The sequence below is a fragment of the Felis catus genome, chromosome D1 (assembly GCF_018350175.1).
Source record: "Felis catus isolate Fca126 chromosome D1, F.catus_Fca126_mat1.0, whole genome shotgun sequence".
Taxonomy (NCBI): Eukaryota; Metazoa; Chordata; class Mammalia; order Carnivora; family Felidae; genus Felis; species Felis catus.
This window is the reverse complement of record NC_058377.1, coordinates 49,684,220-49,698,875: the sequence shown is the minus strand read 5'-3', so window position 1 is coordinate 49,698,875 and position 14,656 is coordinate 49,684,220. Positions and strand designations below refer to the sequence as shown.

Sequence of the window (14,656 nt, the reverse complement as noted above, 5' to 3'; positions counted from 1 at the left end):
GCATATAGAATGGTGAATCCTTTAGAAGGTTTTCAATTGACTTTGCCAAGATCCATCAGAGAGGAATCACTCTCTGTGGCAGCTATACCTTACAAAATGTTTTTTGTTTGTTTTTTCAGAGAGAGAATGAGCAGAGGAGAGGCACCAGAGGATCCAAAGCAGGCTCCCTGCTGACAGCAGAGAGCCCGATGTGGGGCTCAAACCCAAGAACTGCGAGATCATGACCTGAGCCAAAGTCAGATGCCTAACCAGCTAAGCCACCCAGGTGCCCCACAAATGTATTTATTTTTTTATTTTTTTATTTTTTTTTATTTTTGGGACAGAGAGAGACAGAGCATGAACGGGGGAGGGGCAGAGAGAGAGGGAGACACAGAATCGGAAACAGGCTCCAGGCTCCGAGCCATCAGCCCAGAGCCTGACGTGGGGCTCGAACTCACGGACCGCGAGATCGTGACCTGGCTGAAGTCGGACGCTTAACCGACTGCGCCACCCAGGCGCCCCACAAATGTATTTCTTAAATAAGATTTGAAAATCAAAGTGACTCCTTGATCCATGAGTTGCAGAATGGATGTTGTGTTAGCAGAAATGAAAATAATATTCATCTCGTCGTACATCTCCATCAGAGGTCTTGGGTGACCAGATGCATCGTCAATGAACAATAATATTTTGAAAGGAACTTTTTTCTTCCCGAGCAGTAGGTCTCAACAGTGGTCTTAAAGTATTCAGTGAACCATGTTGTGAACAGATGTATAGTCATCCAGGCTCTGTTCTTTCATTTATAGAGCACACACAGAGTAGATTTAGCATAATTTTTTAGGGCCCTAGGATTTTCAGGATGGTAAATGTGCACTGGCTTTAATTTAAAGTTACCAGTTACATTAGCTCCTAACAAAAGAGTCAGGCTGTCCTGAAGACTTCAAGCCAGGCATTGACTTCTCTTTATGAAAGTCCTCAATGGCATCTTCTTTCAATAAAAAGCTGTTTTGTCTATACTGAAAATCTGTTGTTTACTGTAGCCACCTTCATGATTTATCTCAGCTAGATCTTCTGGATAACTTACTGTAGCTTCTACATCAGCACTTGCTGCTTCACCTCGTACTTTTATGTTATGGAGACAGCTTCTTTCCTTAAACCTCATGAACTCTGCTAGCTTCAGATTTTTCTTCTACAGCTTCCTCACCTCTCTCAGCCTTCATCACATTGAAGAGAATTAGGGCCTTGCTCTGGATTAGGTTTTGGCTTGAGGGAATGTTGTGGCTGGTTTGATCTTCTACCCAGACCTCTCAAACTTTCTCCTTACCAGCAGTAAGACTGTTTCACTTTCTTGTCATTTGTATGCTCACTGGAAGAGCATTTTAATTTCCTTCAAGAACTTTTCCTTTGCATTCACAACCTGGTTAAATGTTTGTTACAAGAGGCCTAGCTTCCAGCCTCTCTCAGCTTTCAACATGCCTTGCTCACTATACTTAATCATTTCTAGTTTTTTATTTAAAGTGAGAGACATACAACTCTTCTTTTCATTGGAACACTCAGAGGCCAGCTGGCCTCATTTCAACATTTTTATGTCTCAGGGAATAAGGAGGCCTGAGGAGAGAGACAGAGATGGGGGAATGGCCAGTTGGTGGGACCGTCACAACACACACATTATTTATCAATTAAGTTTGCCATCTTATGTGAGCATCTTCTAGATCACTGATTGCAGATCACCATAATAAATGTAATAATAATGAAAAAGTTTGACATATTACAATAATTACCATAATGCAACACAGAGAAACAAAGTAAGCAAATGCTGTTGGAAAAATGGCACTGATAGACTTGCCCAACACAGGGTTGCTACAAACCTTCAATTTGCAAATAACACATGATCTGTGAAGTCCGGTAAAGTGAAGTTCAATAAAACAAGGTATGCCTGTACTTACCTTGAATGAATCGTTACCAAAAGGTAGGGATTCTCCATAGTATCGATGTTCAGCAAACACCAACATAGCTTTCAGTTCCTCAGCCACATCCCACATGAACCCCTAGGGAGAATTTACAAATTCACAGGATAAAAATCATTTTTTATGTGAAACAGTCATTGAACCTTTTGCCAAGTCATATGAGATGAATGTTAAACCAGACCAAAAAGAGCTCTGAGAAGTTGCACAATTTATATTTGTTCTACAGATAAATAACTGTTGTTTCGTTGTTGCATATTAATCTCATACTATAGTACAGTGAGATAATTAAAAATAAGCCCAAGTCACTCAACCACCAATCATTCCAACTCTGCTTATTCTGACACTGGAGCTGCATAATCAATATTTTGTCAAAAATAGTCTTCAAATTGCACTGTGTATAAAATAGTCTAGGAAAAACTGTAGATATCTAAGTTAGCTGCCTACCCATAAACATTTACAACATAAAAGAAAAAAGAAATACAAATAAGCATACTGGGCTCCCTTGGGTTTTATATTAATCTTATTTTCTCAAAAATAAGTAGTATCTAACAATAGCTAATAATAATTGAGTACTTACAATGTGTCGGGCTGCTCTAAATACTCCATATATATTACTTCATTTGATTATCACAACAATCTAAGAGATAGGTACTTTTAGCAACCCCATTTTACGGACAAGGACACTGAGACACAGTAGTTTAAATATCCTGTAACAGTCACACAGCTAGAAAGCAGCAGAGCCAAGATTCAAGCACAGGCTAGCTTCACAGTACAATCATCAAATGCTTTCAGATCTTATTTCCATACTTAATGCTGGTCATTAATCAATCACTGAATTTTTTCTCTTACCTCAAGTGGTGCCCTCAGAATCCTTCTCAACAAAGCACTCTAGACAGCCAACATCAATCGATTAGATTTAAATTTAGCACAGATTAAAAACTATTTGTCATTCCTAGGGCACACTGCTGTTTTTTAATGAACTGCTGCTTCCTAACAAGGGCTAAGAACCTCTAAAAGTTTTTATTCATCTTGATCAATAAATGAACAATTTAAAGAGCTACATGCACGTGACGATGGAGAATTTAACCTGTTATCTGTGATGGTTTCAATAACCTTCACTTTCTCTCTTAACTCCTTGCCCATTTCCTGCCATTTATCTGCAGACACTGTAACAACCAGCTCAAGCATGCCCTCCTCTGCCTGCCCCATTTTGGCACTGCTGATCAGTCCTGCCTCTCAACATCACCGTGCTAGGTATAGATCTCTATTACTACGCTGAAATATTTGTTTATACGTGTCTTACCCTACCAGACTATGAACTTCTTTTTTTTAAAGTTTATTTATTTATTTTGAGAGAGAGAAAGCACGAGCAGGGGAGGAGTAAAGAGAGAGGGAGAGAGAGAATCCCAAGCAGGCTCTGAGACACCAGCCTGGAGCCCGACTAGGGGCTTGACACAAGGCTTGAACTCACAAACCATGATATCATGACCTGAGCTGAAACCAAGAGCTCAATCCAGAGTCACCCAGGTGCCCTCAGACTGTGAGCTTCTTAAGGGTAAGGATCATCTATCAAAATAGCCAGGCCTCTGGGGAGCTGAACTCAGGCTTTTAAAGGAAGCAATTTAATTGAACATTGATTGTAGTCAGTAATTTTTGCCTGCATCTATTTCAGGGTGTTTTTATTTTTCAGAAGAGGTCCATGTAATATATTAACAATTTAATAACACTCTGTGCCAGCACTGTCCTAAATTCCTAACTCTTATTTAGTCCTCACAGCAACTGTATGAACTAGATTATTATCACTACACCCATTTAACAGGTAAAAAAAAACCAAGGCACAGAATAAGAGACTGCCCAAAGTCACATAGCATAATGGCAAAACCAGAATTCAATCCTAACCAGTCTGTCACTCTTGACCATTCTGCTACAGTCTCTTAATAAATGAACATCCAGATTATGTGATAGTGCAACCAGGACATTGTAGTATAAAGGGAGGTGTCTAGGGCTGGGAAAGGGCCAGGACCCTTCTAAGGATCTACATCTAGTCACTTCCCTGGAACTGTGCCTACACTGTGTAGCTCTTCCTTTCTGTCACTTCTAAGGTAAGCCTTAAATTATGCTGCCTGTCAGAGCAGTGGAGGCAAGAACATCTGCCTGTCTATAAGAAAGAGGAAAAAGAGCTGGGAAAAATAAATGGACACGAGAAGCTGCCCCATGGCCGTGGCATAAATGGGAAATCACACATGAGAAAGAGAAAAAGACAAAGCAGCCTCAGTTGTTTCACAGAATAACTAAGCAAGAATCTGATGGAAAATAAATCCTGATTTCACTTGTCACTGATGTAAGAGAAATAGACATCCTAGGATCTGAATTATTTGATTTCAACTAACATATTTAGACTCAACAGTCTTAAGGAAATATTGAAAAATGAGAAATGCAATAACATTATAATTGGGTCGATATCTTTGCTTTCAATTCAGTTTAGTTCAACAAACATTTACTAAGACCTCTTGAATACCAGGCACCGTGGCGGACATTGGCAATGGAGAAAATGTGACTCAGTCTTCAGTTTAAGGTAATTCACAGACTAGCTTTTTGGTAGAAAATTGACATTTTCTAGTCATAGCGCTAGAACATAAAAAAAGGAAAATATCTTCCTTTCAAGTGTCCTTCTAAAGTAAATTTTGTTAATGGATTTAAGTGTTATTATAAAAGACAATAGAATGTATGGTCAGGAAAGCAAGCTAACATCTATACTATTTTTTTACTCACAAATATAAGAAAAATAGTAGAACAGGAAAGCTAAACTAAAATATAGCTACAACTTTACTTCTGTCCATTTCTATTTGACAATCAAACTTGCATTTTGTTTTTCTTATTTGCACTGGCATTGTTTAGATTTTATTCATTCATTTAACAAATATTTATTGAGCACGTACTGTATGTCTAGCACAGTTCTTAGACTGAAAATACAATACTAAACAAAAAAACAAAAATTCATGCCCTCATGTTTATATCCTGGAGACCATAATCAAAACAAACAAAAACCAAAAAAATCTATATGCAATAATATTCCTCTTCCCATGTCCCTCATATCCTTATTCACTCTAGAAATAAATTGGGATTAAAAAAAAAAATCTAAGATTCAATTGTCCAAAAATCGTATTTCACTCTTTTCATGAGTAATTCTTTAAACTCTAAAGAGCTTCTTGATTAAGCACAGTAATATTTGGTCATATATACCGCAAAACATTTTTTTCTAGTTTGTCATAATAAAAGGCAAAGTGAGCATAGGAATTTCACAAATTTGCACATACCGTATTATTGCAAAACCAGACAATGTCCCCTTCATTACCAGTGTAGAAAAGTATTGATCCATCATCTTTCTTCCAGTGTTCATCAGCTAGTAAGTACCGCTGTTTAAAAGTTTTATCTGTAGTAAATCCAAAATGATCAACCTATGACAAAAACAAAGCAGACAAACTTCAGAGGAAAGTAAATGAGATCAACAAAAAAGTAATTAAACTTATTCTTTCATTAAAACCGAACTAAGCTACAAAAATATTCACAAAGCTTTTTAAACTTCATTTGATTTTAATTACAAGGGCACCTGGGTAACTTAGTAGGTTAAACATCTGACTTTGGCTCATGTCATGATCTCGCAGTACATGAGTTCAAGCCTGTGTCAGGCTCTGTGCAAACAGCTCGGAGCCTGGAGCCTGCAGCCTGCTTCAGATTCTGTGTCTCCCTCTCTCTCTGCCCCTCCCCTGTTCGTGCATTGTTTCTCTCAAAAATAAATAAATGTTAAAAAAATTTTTTAATTGATTTTAATTGCAGTAGTAATATTGGCACTGTTATTTTGAAGTTACTTTCTTTATATTGTAAAATAAAACAATGTTAGGGGTGCCTGGCTGGCTCAGCTGGTAGACAGCATGTGACTCTTAATCCCAGGGTTGTGAGTTCAAGACCCACGCTGGGTGTGGAGCCTACCTAAACACAACAACAATAAAACAATGTTATTGGTACTCAAGATTCTCAGTGATAAGATAACAGAAAAGATAAAAGATAACAATTATAAAATCAAGGAGTTACTTAAAAACACAGTATGATAAAACTGAAGTGGAAATAGGATATGAATTCATTAAATTTTTAAAATACAGATATCCCTTATGTTTTGAATTTTCATTACCAAACTTTCAATATCAAAATTCATGGGTTAAACAGACCACTGAAAAGGTCTATAAACACTGTCACCCCAGTAACAATTGACATTCCAAGAACTAGGATTTTGGTGTTTAATACCATTCCACACTAAAAGGAACTAGGGCTTGTCAGTGAAGTGGCTGACTAACATTTTGGGACAAGGAAGCTAAATGATAAACCTATACATCTTGCTGTGCATGGAAGCAAGGAAGTGCTCAAAAATTAATGCAGCGATGTCTAACAGATATAGGAACCAACTACAAGGGACTATATTATTGGCTTGTTTTAACAAACTGAACATAAAACAAGTTGAACATATAAAGAATAATGATTGTAGCTGATTGAAGCATTCAATTCACAAAAATCTACTAGTTCAGATGGATATCAAAAAGGAAACAAATATATATGGTCATATGCCACCATTTAAGGTATTTATTAAACCAACTCCTAATTTAGAAATTGGGAATACAAAAAAGAACTCAATATTTAACCTGAGTTTCCAATAGAATTGTGTTTCAAGGTACCAAATAGTCCCAGTTAATGAAAAAGACCTCTGTTTAATTAAATGTCAGCTAATGCAGAAGGAATGACAGAATTAGAAAAATGACAGTTTTGCAAACCCTTATGAAGTTACTGATTCAGGCAAGAATTACCACATGGTGTTAAAAACATTAGGAGAATAAATGACAGGGAAATGAAGATTCATCTTAGTGCCAGAGTAATATCATGGAGAGTGCTCTCTTGTCACCAGGGCAAAATGGAACTTTACAATGGAAGAATCAGGCTGCCATCACCTCAATCTAGTGATGAAAATTAGCATCACTAACAGTGGGGCAGGCATAGATTATGCACCTCCTCACGTGGTACAACACAAAGCAAACTTCACCTATGATAAAATCGTGCCCAAAATGTTCAACTTGTATCTTTTTCCACCCTTTAGATCTAATTTCTTATGGATCTAATTTCCTGTTTCCAGGAAATACACAGTGTAGAACAACAAGCGAAAGGCACTCTGAATAAGCAGTTGGACAAATCCAAATGTGCGATAAGACAATGGTAAGGCAATGTCATGATAAATAAATTAGATTAAACAAAATTTAAGGAACAAAATAACCAGATGCAATGCATGATTCCAGATTGTATCCTAGTTTGAACAAATGATACAAATGATAATTAGGACAATTAGGTTAATGTGAATATGGACTAGGTATTAGAAGAATCTAATAACTTGTTAATTTTGTTAGGGGTGATCATATTGTGGCTGCATAAGTAAATGTTTTTACTTTTTAAACCTGTATATTGAAGGATTTAGAGATAGAATGTCATGCTGTCTGCAATTTACTTGAAAATATTTCAACGCAAAAAAAGTAAGATGAATTTAAAGGAAGAAATTTTAATCTATACTGAAAGAGACAAAATACACACTGAGACTTTAAAACGTGTATAAAACGTGTCAAAAATGATAAAAATGACATAATAATTTCAAGCTTAAAATGAACTTTAGGGGCGCCTGGGTGGCTCAGTCGGCTCAGGTCATGATCTCACGGTTCATGAATTCAAGCCCTGCATTGGGCTCTGTGCTGACAGCACAGCCTGGAGCCTGCTTCAGGTTCTGTGTATCTCTCTCTCTCTATTCTTCCCCCACTTGCACTCTCTCTTTCTCTCAAAAATAAATAAACATTAAAAAAAATGAACTTTAGGGGGTGCCTGAGTGGCTCAGTCGGTTGAGCTCCTGACTTCGGCTCAGGTCATGACCTCAGAATTTGTGGCTTCGAGCCCCGCATCAGGCTCTGTGCTGACAGCTCAGAGCCTGGAGCCTGCTTCAGATTCTGTGTCTCCCTCTCTCTCTGCCCCTCCCCTGCTTGCACTCTGTCTCTCTCTCTCTCTCTCTCTCTCTCTCTCTCTCTCTCTCAAAAATAAATAAAACTTTTTAAAAAAAGTTTTTTTTTAAGTGAACTTTAAATTTTGGGGATTTTTTAAACCTTTCACTTAATAAACTCACCATTTAAAATATAATTATCAAATCCTACAACATGGCAAGATTCATGCGCAATGTACCTGAATTTGCAGTGTTATCCCACAGTACAGAGGCCCACTGAGCCTTTAGGATCATAGGGCCAGAAGCAACTGGGTAGCTCAGTGGGTTAAGCATTCGACTTTTGATTTGGGCTCAGGTCATGATCTCACGATTCATGAGTTCGAGCCCTCTGGGCTCTGTGCTGACAGTGTGGAGCTGGCTCGGGATTCTCAATCTCTCCCTCTCTGCCCCTCCTCCATGCACATGTACTCTCTCTCTCTCTCTAAATAAATAAATTAATTAATTAATTAACTTTAAAAAAAAGGATCACGGAGATGAATTTCTCTAGTACTTGGGAGACACAGAAGTGAAAATGCTGCATCTGGTCTGAGGCAGACCCAGTGATCCAGAGCTGCTCCAGCCTGTCCAGCCTAAACCAGGCTCTGCAAGACTTCCGTAGGCCATTCTAAAACAGATGGGACTCCATAACCCAGCTCCATCTACACACACATACCTACTTCACATTCATACCAGAGGTCCCAAAAGGCAAGTTTCTCAAAACTGCACTAAATTGCATACCTCCTGATGTCCATGATCATTACTATATATAGTCCCAATACATAAGCTATTCTAATCTAAAGATGGCCTCCCTCAGGAAAATAAACAGTTTGTATAGAACAGGTTTATAATAATGATGTCCATGTGCTAAAAACCAGTAGTATTATATATGTTAATTCAACATATATAATCAATCACTCATTCAACCAGCATCTATTGAATGGCCAAGTTCTCGTTCTGGACCAAGAAGTAAGTTAAGCAATGGGATAAAGTGTTGGCTGAGCCACAACCCCTACATTTAATTTAAACTAGGGGCACCTGGATGGCTCAGTCGGTTAAGTGTCCGACTTTGGCTCAGGTCATGAGCTCACAGCCTGTGGGTTCAAGCTCTGCATCGGGTTCTATGCTGACAGCACAGCCTGGAGCCTGCTTCAGATTCTGTGTCTCCCTCTCTCTCCCCCTCCTCCACTTGTCCTCTGTCTCTCTCTTTCTCTCAAAAATAAATAAACATTAAGAAAATTAAAGACAAATAAACTAATTCAACTATACCCACTCTGCCTAAAAATAAAAGAGAGCGAGAGAAACAGACAATGGAGGGAAGATAGACAAGTGATTCCACTTGCCTCCATTCAGTAAGTATAGCGCTCCTCCATGTGAGGTCCCTACAAGTCAGCATCAGCATCACCTGGGAATCTGTTAAAAATGCAAATGCTCTGGCTAAATCCCAGAACTACTGAATCAGAAATTGTGGATGGTAGAACCCAGTAGTCTGTGTTTTAACAAGTCCTCCAAGTGATTCAGGTGTACAGCTGAAGTTTTAACAATGACTAAGTTAGCCTAAGCCACAAAATGGAACATGAATCTGCTATTCCTTCTCTTGATCTAGGTTTCAGAATACCTCTAATACTATAAACATCTCACCATTCTGAATGAGATTCTGGTGTTTAAAGATGTGCATTACCACCCAACATGGTCCCCAAATACAAGCCAACTTCATCATTTGAAGCTCAAAAGGAAAAACCATCATCTGTTTCACCAAAAAAGAAAAGACTGGCTGTGCTGGACTTAAAGAAAGTAGGTACATGTCTCTCTAACAAGACACCTTACCATGGGATTCTCAAAGATTATTCTGCTTCTTGTAAAATGAGATATTGTTGTACCCTTAAAAAGTAGCCCGCAAAAAACCGTATTTCAATAATCCAGTCTAAAGGTTTGAAATTTGAAACCACGTAGAATTACAAGGGCCACAAAAAATTTAGAACCAGAGAAAGCCAACTTCCATGTGTGACCACTGTCTGGCCACTACTGCTGTGAGCAATTCATCCCTAACTATTTAGATTAGGAAGAGAAGGGAAGAACTCAGGTAGAGAGAGCAGGTTTGCAAATTAATAGACCTAAACTTGAATCTCTACTGTGAGGCCTCAGGCAAGTCACTTAACCTTTCTGAGCCCAGTATCTTCCTATATAAAATAAGGATAACACAATTTAAAGGATTGCTGGAGTGCCTGGGTAGCTCAGTCAGTTAAGTGTCCAACTTTGGCTTATGTCATAATCTCACGGTTCATGGATCCAAGCCTTTGTTTTGGGCACTGTGCTGACAGCTCAGAGCCTGGAGCCTGCTTCAAGTTCTGTGTCTCCCTCTCTCACTGTTCCTCCCCCCGTTCACACTCTGTCTCCCTCTCAAATAAAGATTTAAAAAAAAGTTATTTTAGGGGCACCTGGGTGGCTCAGTCAGTTAAGTGCCCAACTTCACTCAGGTCATGATCTCATGGTTCGTGGGTTCGAGCCCCACATCAGGCTCTGTGCTAACAGCTCAGAGCCTGGAGCCTGCTTAGGATTCTGTGTCTCCCTCTCTCTACCCCTCACCGGCTCACATTCTGTCTGTCTGTCTGTCTGTCTCTCTCTCTCTCTCAAAAATAAATAAACATTAAAAAATTTAAAAACATAAAAATAAAATGAAATCAATTATTTTAATTAAAATAAGTAAATAAAAAAAAATAAAGGATTGCTGTGATGATTAGAGAAAGTGTACCTAAAGTACCAGGTATAGTTTCTAATGTATAATAAGTACTTAATAATTGTTAGTTCTCCTCTCCATCCCATTTGGAAACCAATCCTAAGCATGGGGTACTTAGATGGGGTAAATAAGGGGGAGGGAAAGGATAAAGCTCTTCAGAAACAAAACAAAACAAAACAAAACTCTAAAGCTCTTCACTTAATTATAGGAAGTACCCTTGGAATGTTGAAATCTCCTATTTTTTTAGTGTTTCACCTAAATATTAAATAGCTAGAAACAGGCTATGAAATCCTGTTTGCAAAATATTAGTTTACACTTTTCTTGGCTTTTCCTAGCTTCAAGAATATCAACTTCAGGCTACAAAACTGTAGAATGTTTCCAATACCTAACGGCCCAGCACACTAGGGGCCGTGTGCCCTCTGCCGTTGAGAAGTAGGATCCACATGCCACTTTCAGCTCTGCTCCTGAATAAAGAGATTTCATAAATCACAGCATGAAAGGGAACAAGGGCTTTAGAAATCATTTGATCTGTGTTCAATTGAAGAAACTGGGCTCAAAGAGGTCAAGTGACTTGACCAAGGTCACAAGTTGGAGGCAGAACTAGAGGTTTTAATTATTTTTGCAATTTGGTTTACTGAAATAACTAAAATAGATAATAGTGCTGTAAAAGCAACAAAGCATGAACTCAAAAAGCAAACACACCTCTAGTCACATACAGCAGTTCTTTCTAAAATGTGGTCCCAATAGTTTTCAAGAGATACTTCCCTCCACCTTGTAGATAAGAAAGAAATCCATAAGAATGTGTAGGCAAGAAGGAACAAAGAGAATATCCTTTAAGTAAAATTTATTGTGGCAAAAATAACTATTGGACTTTAAAACTGTTCAAAGAATAAAGTTCACATCCAGAAGAGCCTATTAGAACATTATACCTGTCACCAACAATTTGGGTGGCAATTTGGGGATGCAGGGGAGAAAGGAAAGTAAATCACACAGAGCACCAACTACGTCTCTGGCACCATGCTGGGGCTTTCTTTATACAGATCATATCACCATCTTCCCAGTGGAGCTCTAGGGGCACTTTCATTACACCAGTCTTACAAAAAGGTTGCCAACACTCAGAGAGGTCAGAATACTCGCACACGATAACATAACTAAAAAATAAAAATCAAATACAAGTTTTTCATGTGTTTTTATCCCCTACCCAATCCTACCTCCAAAGAAACCCAGTCTGATTTTTCGCTGTAACATACTACTGCAGAGAGAGCTGACTACCAATGTCAACCTTAAGCAGGAGACACTATACTAGCTTTCTCCAAATTTGTAAAATGAAGGACATATCCTCCAGCCATTTACTAATGGTTAAAGTGAAGAATATGTGGAATATTGGTTTTTTCACCAGCCTGACTCAAAAATTGTTACTATTACTGTTTTTAACCCATTTAATTAGTCACTAATAAAAAACAAAATCACAGAGATGCCTAGGTGGCTCAGTCAGTTAAGCATCAGACTCTTGATTTCAGCTCAGGTCATGATCTCATGATTGTGAGATCAAGCCTGGAGTCAGGCTCCGTGTGGAGCGTGAAGCCTGCTTGGGATTCTCTCTCTCCCTCTCCCTCTGCCTCTCTCTCTCTTTTTCAAAAAAATAAAATAAAAATTTTTTTAAATTACACTAACTCTTATACAATAGCCTTTCATTTTAGAAAACGTAGTACACAGTTTTATTTATGCACCCAGATATATGATCATAGCTAATTGAAATTTTACTAAAGGTATGAAAAGTATACTCAGAGATATACAAGACAAAAAAAAAATGGACTCATACCTCCAATAAACAAAAGTACCTTAAAAGAGGGCTCTCTGGTTTCCAATTCTAATCCAAAGATGCTAAAATGAAATAAGACCCCCTTTCTTCCACTTGATGTGTATGTCCTGTATTAATTTTGGAACCGTGGCATTATATTCTGTTAGAGTTCCTAAATAGAGACACATTGTTTCTAGGCAAGGTTGATCTCTCCTGAAAGGGTAGACACCTTCATGTTGGAAAGACACAGGTTTTCAAAGAAGGAACCAAAATCTGGAAGGTAAGGCTTAGAAAGGCCATGGGTCTGTACCCGAAGAAGGCTGGATATCTACAAGTGGAATCCTACTAAGTTAAGTTATCCCTCATACAGGAGGTAGCCCAAGCTAAAACAAGATCAATATTCCTTGAGGATATTGTGGTGATGACAAAGGAAATGGTCCAAGTCCCTCCAAGAGGAAGGTGAGTCTAAGAGACAGGATTGTCCTTCCCTTCCCACAGGGATGTTCTCTTCATTGCCATCCTTTGCAGGTCTAGTTTCCATTTTAACAAGGAAAGTGGAAGTTTCCTCAGACATACCCTTCAAATGAAATCATCATTCTGTATAATGATGTTCTGTTCTGCACACATCCTTCTGTGCATATTAACCAGGAGAGAGAATTGTATTCCCCCCTTCCATACTTTTTTGGTAACCTACTCCTAATCTTAAAAAGGAAACAATTAGAAATAAATTATTTAAAGAGAAAATGACATGGGGAGAAGTATAGAAAAGGGGTGATATGGGAGAGTCCACTGTAGAAAAAAGTTAGACCATCCGGTCTCCTATATTCATAAATGGATAGTTAGAAAGGCAAGAACACAATAGCTACCACAGTGTACCTGTATAAGACAGATGCTTTAGTGACACCTGGGTGGCTCAGTTGGTTAAGCATCTGACTCTCAATTTTGGCTAAGGTAATGATCTTGCAGTTCGTGAGATCAAGCCCCACATCAGGCTCTTCACCAAGAGTGCAGAGTCTGCTTGGGATTCTCTCTCTTCCTCTCTCTCTCTTTCTCTCTCTCTGTCCCTCCCCAGCTCATGCATCCCCTCCTCTCTCTCAAAATAAATATTTTTTTAAAAGACCGATACTTTAGGGCACCTGAATGGCTCAATTGGTTAAGTGTCTGACTTCAGTTCAGATCATAAACTCATGGTTCATGAGTTTTAGTCCTGGATTGGGCTCTGTGCTGTCAGTGCAGAGCCCCCTTTGGATCCTCAGTCTATCTTTCTCTCTGCCACTCCCTGCATGTGTGCTCTCATTCTCTCTCTCTCTCTCTCTCTCTCTCTCTCTCTCTCTCTCTCTCAAAAATAAACATTAAAAAAAGATATTTCATAAATGTTTTAATGTTTGTTTTTGAGAGAGAGAGAGAGAGAGAGACAGAGTGTGAGCAGGGGAGGGGCATAGAAAGAGGGAGACACAGAATCCAAAGCAAGTTCCAGGCTCTGAGCTGTCAGCACAGAGCCCGACGCAGGGCTCAAACTCATGAACTGAGAGATCATGACCTGAGCCAAATTAGGACACTTAACTGACTGAGCCACCCAGGGGCCCCACTTAAAAAATATATTTTTTTAATAAATAATCATTAAATGAATATAGTTCAATTCTTCTAATCAGTGGTTCCTCACATTTTTATGTATGAAGCCCCCTTGTTAATGTTAGAATTTTCATACATGCTCTATTTAATAGTCACTGCTTGAGAAAATATACAGGAGAAGCTAATATAAATTTAATACTGGTATAAATGAATACACAACAGCATCTAATTACATTTGACAAAACAATATATGCTTGGCAAGAAAATGGATTCATGCACCCTCTCCAATAACTGCGCAGTGCTCAGTTACTCCCTTTTCCTCTGACCAAGTACTGTATGCCTCAAGGGCGAAACGCATTCTAAATTACCAAAATTCTACAAAAACAAAATACTGTCTGCTCTACTACTAACACAGAGGTGGAGATATCCTGCCCTTGAAACACCTAAAACATTACAGTAAATCAAGAAATAACATGTTTTTGAAAATATGCTCTACATCACTCATCATCAGGGAAATACAAATCAAAACCACAATGAGATACCAC

At 38.4% G+C, this 14,656-nt stretch overlaps 1 protein-coding gene across 4 annotated transcripts in view; it reads right to left on the bottom strand.

The window, feature by feature from the left end:
* The window catches only part of PRCP (prolylcarboxypeptidase), a 76,347-nt gene that overhangs the window by 27,063 nt on the left and 34,628 nt on the right, over positions 1-14,656 (bottom strand). For all 4 annotated transcript variants that reach the window (XM_045038678.1, XM_045038679.1, XM_003992681.6 and 1 more), the window contains 2 exons: positions 5,261-5,401; positions 1,923-2,024 (listed from right to left, as the gene is read on the bottom strand). In XM_045038678.1, coding sequence (XP_044894613.1) covers positions 1,923-2,024; positions 5,261-5,401 — 243 coding nt within the window. The remainder of the gene's footprint in view (positions 1-1,922; positions 2,025-5,260; positions 5,402-14,656) is intronic.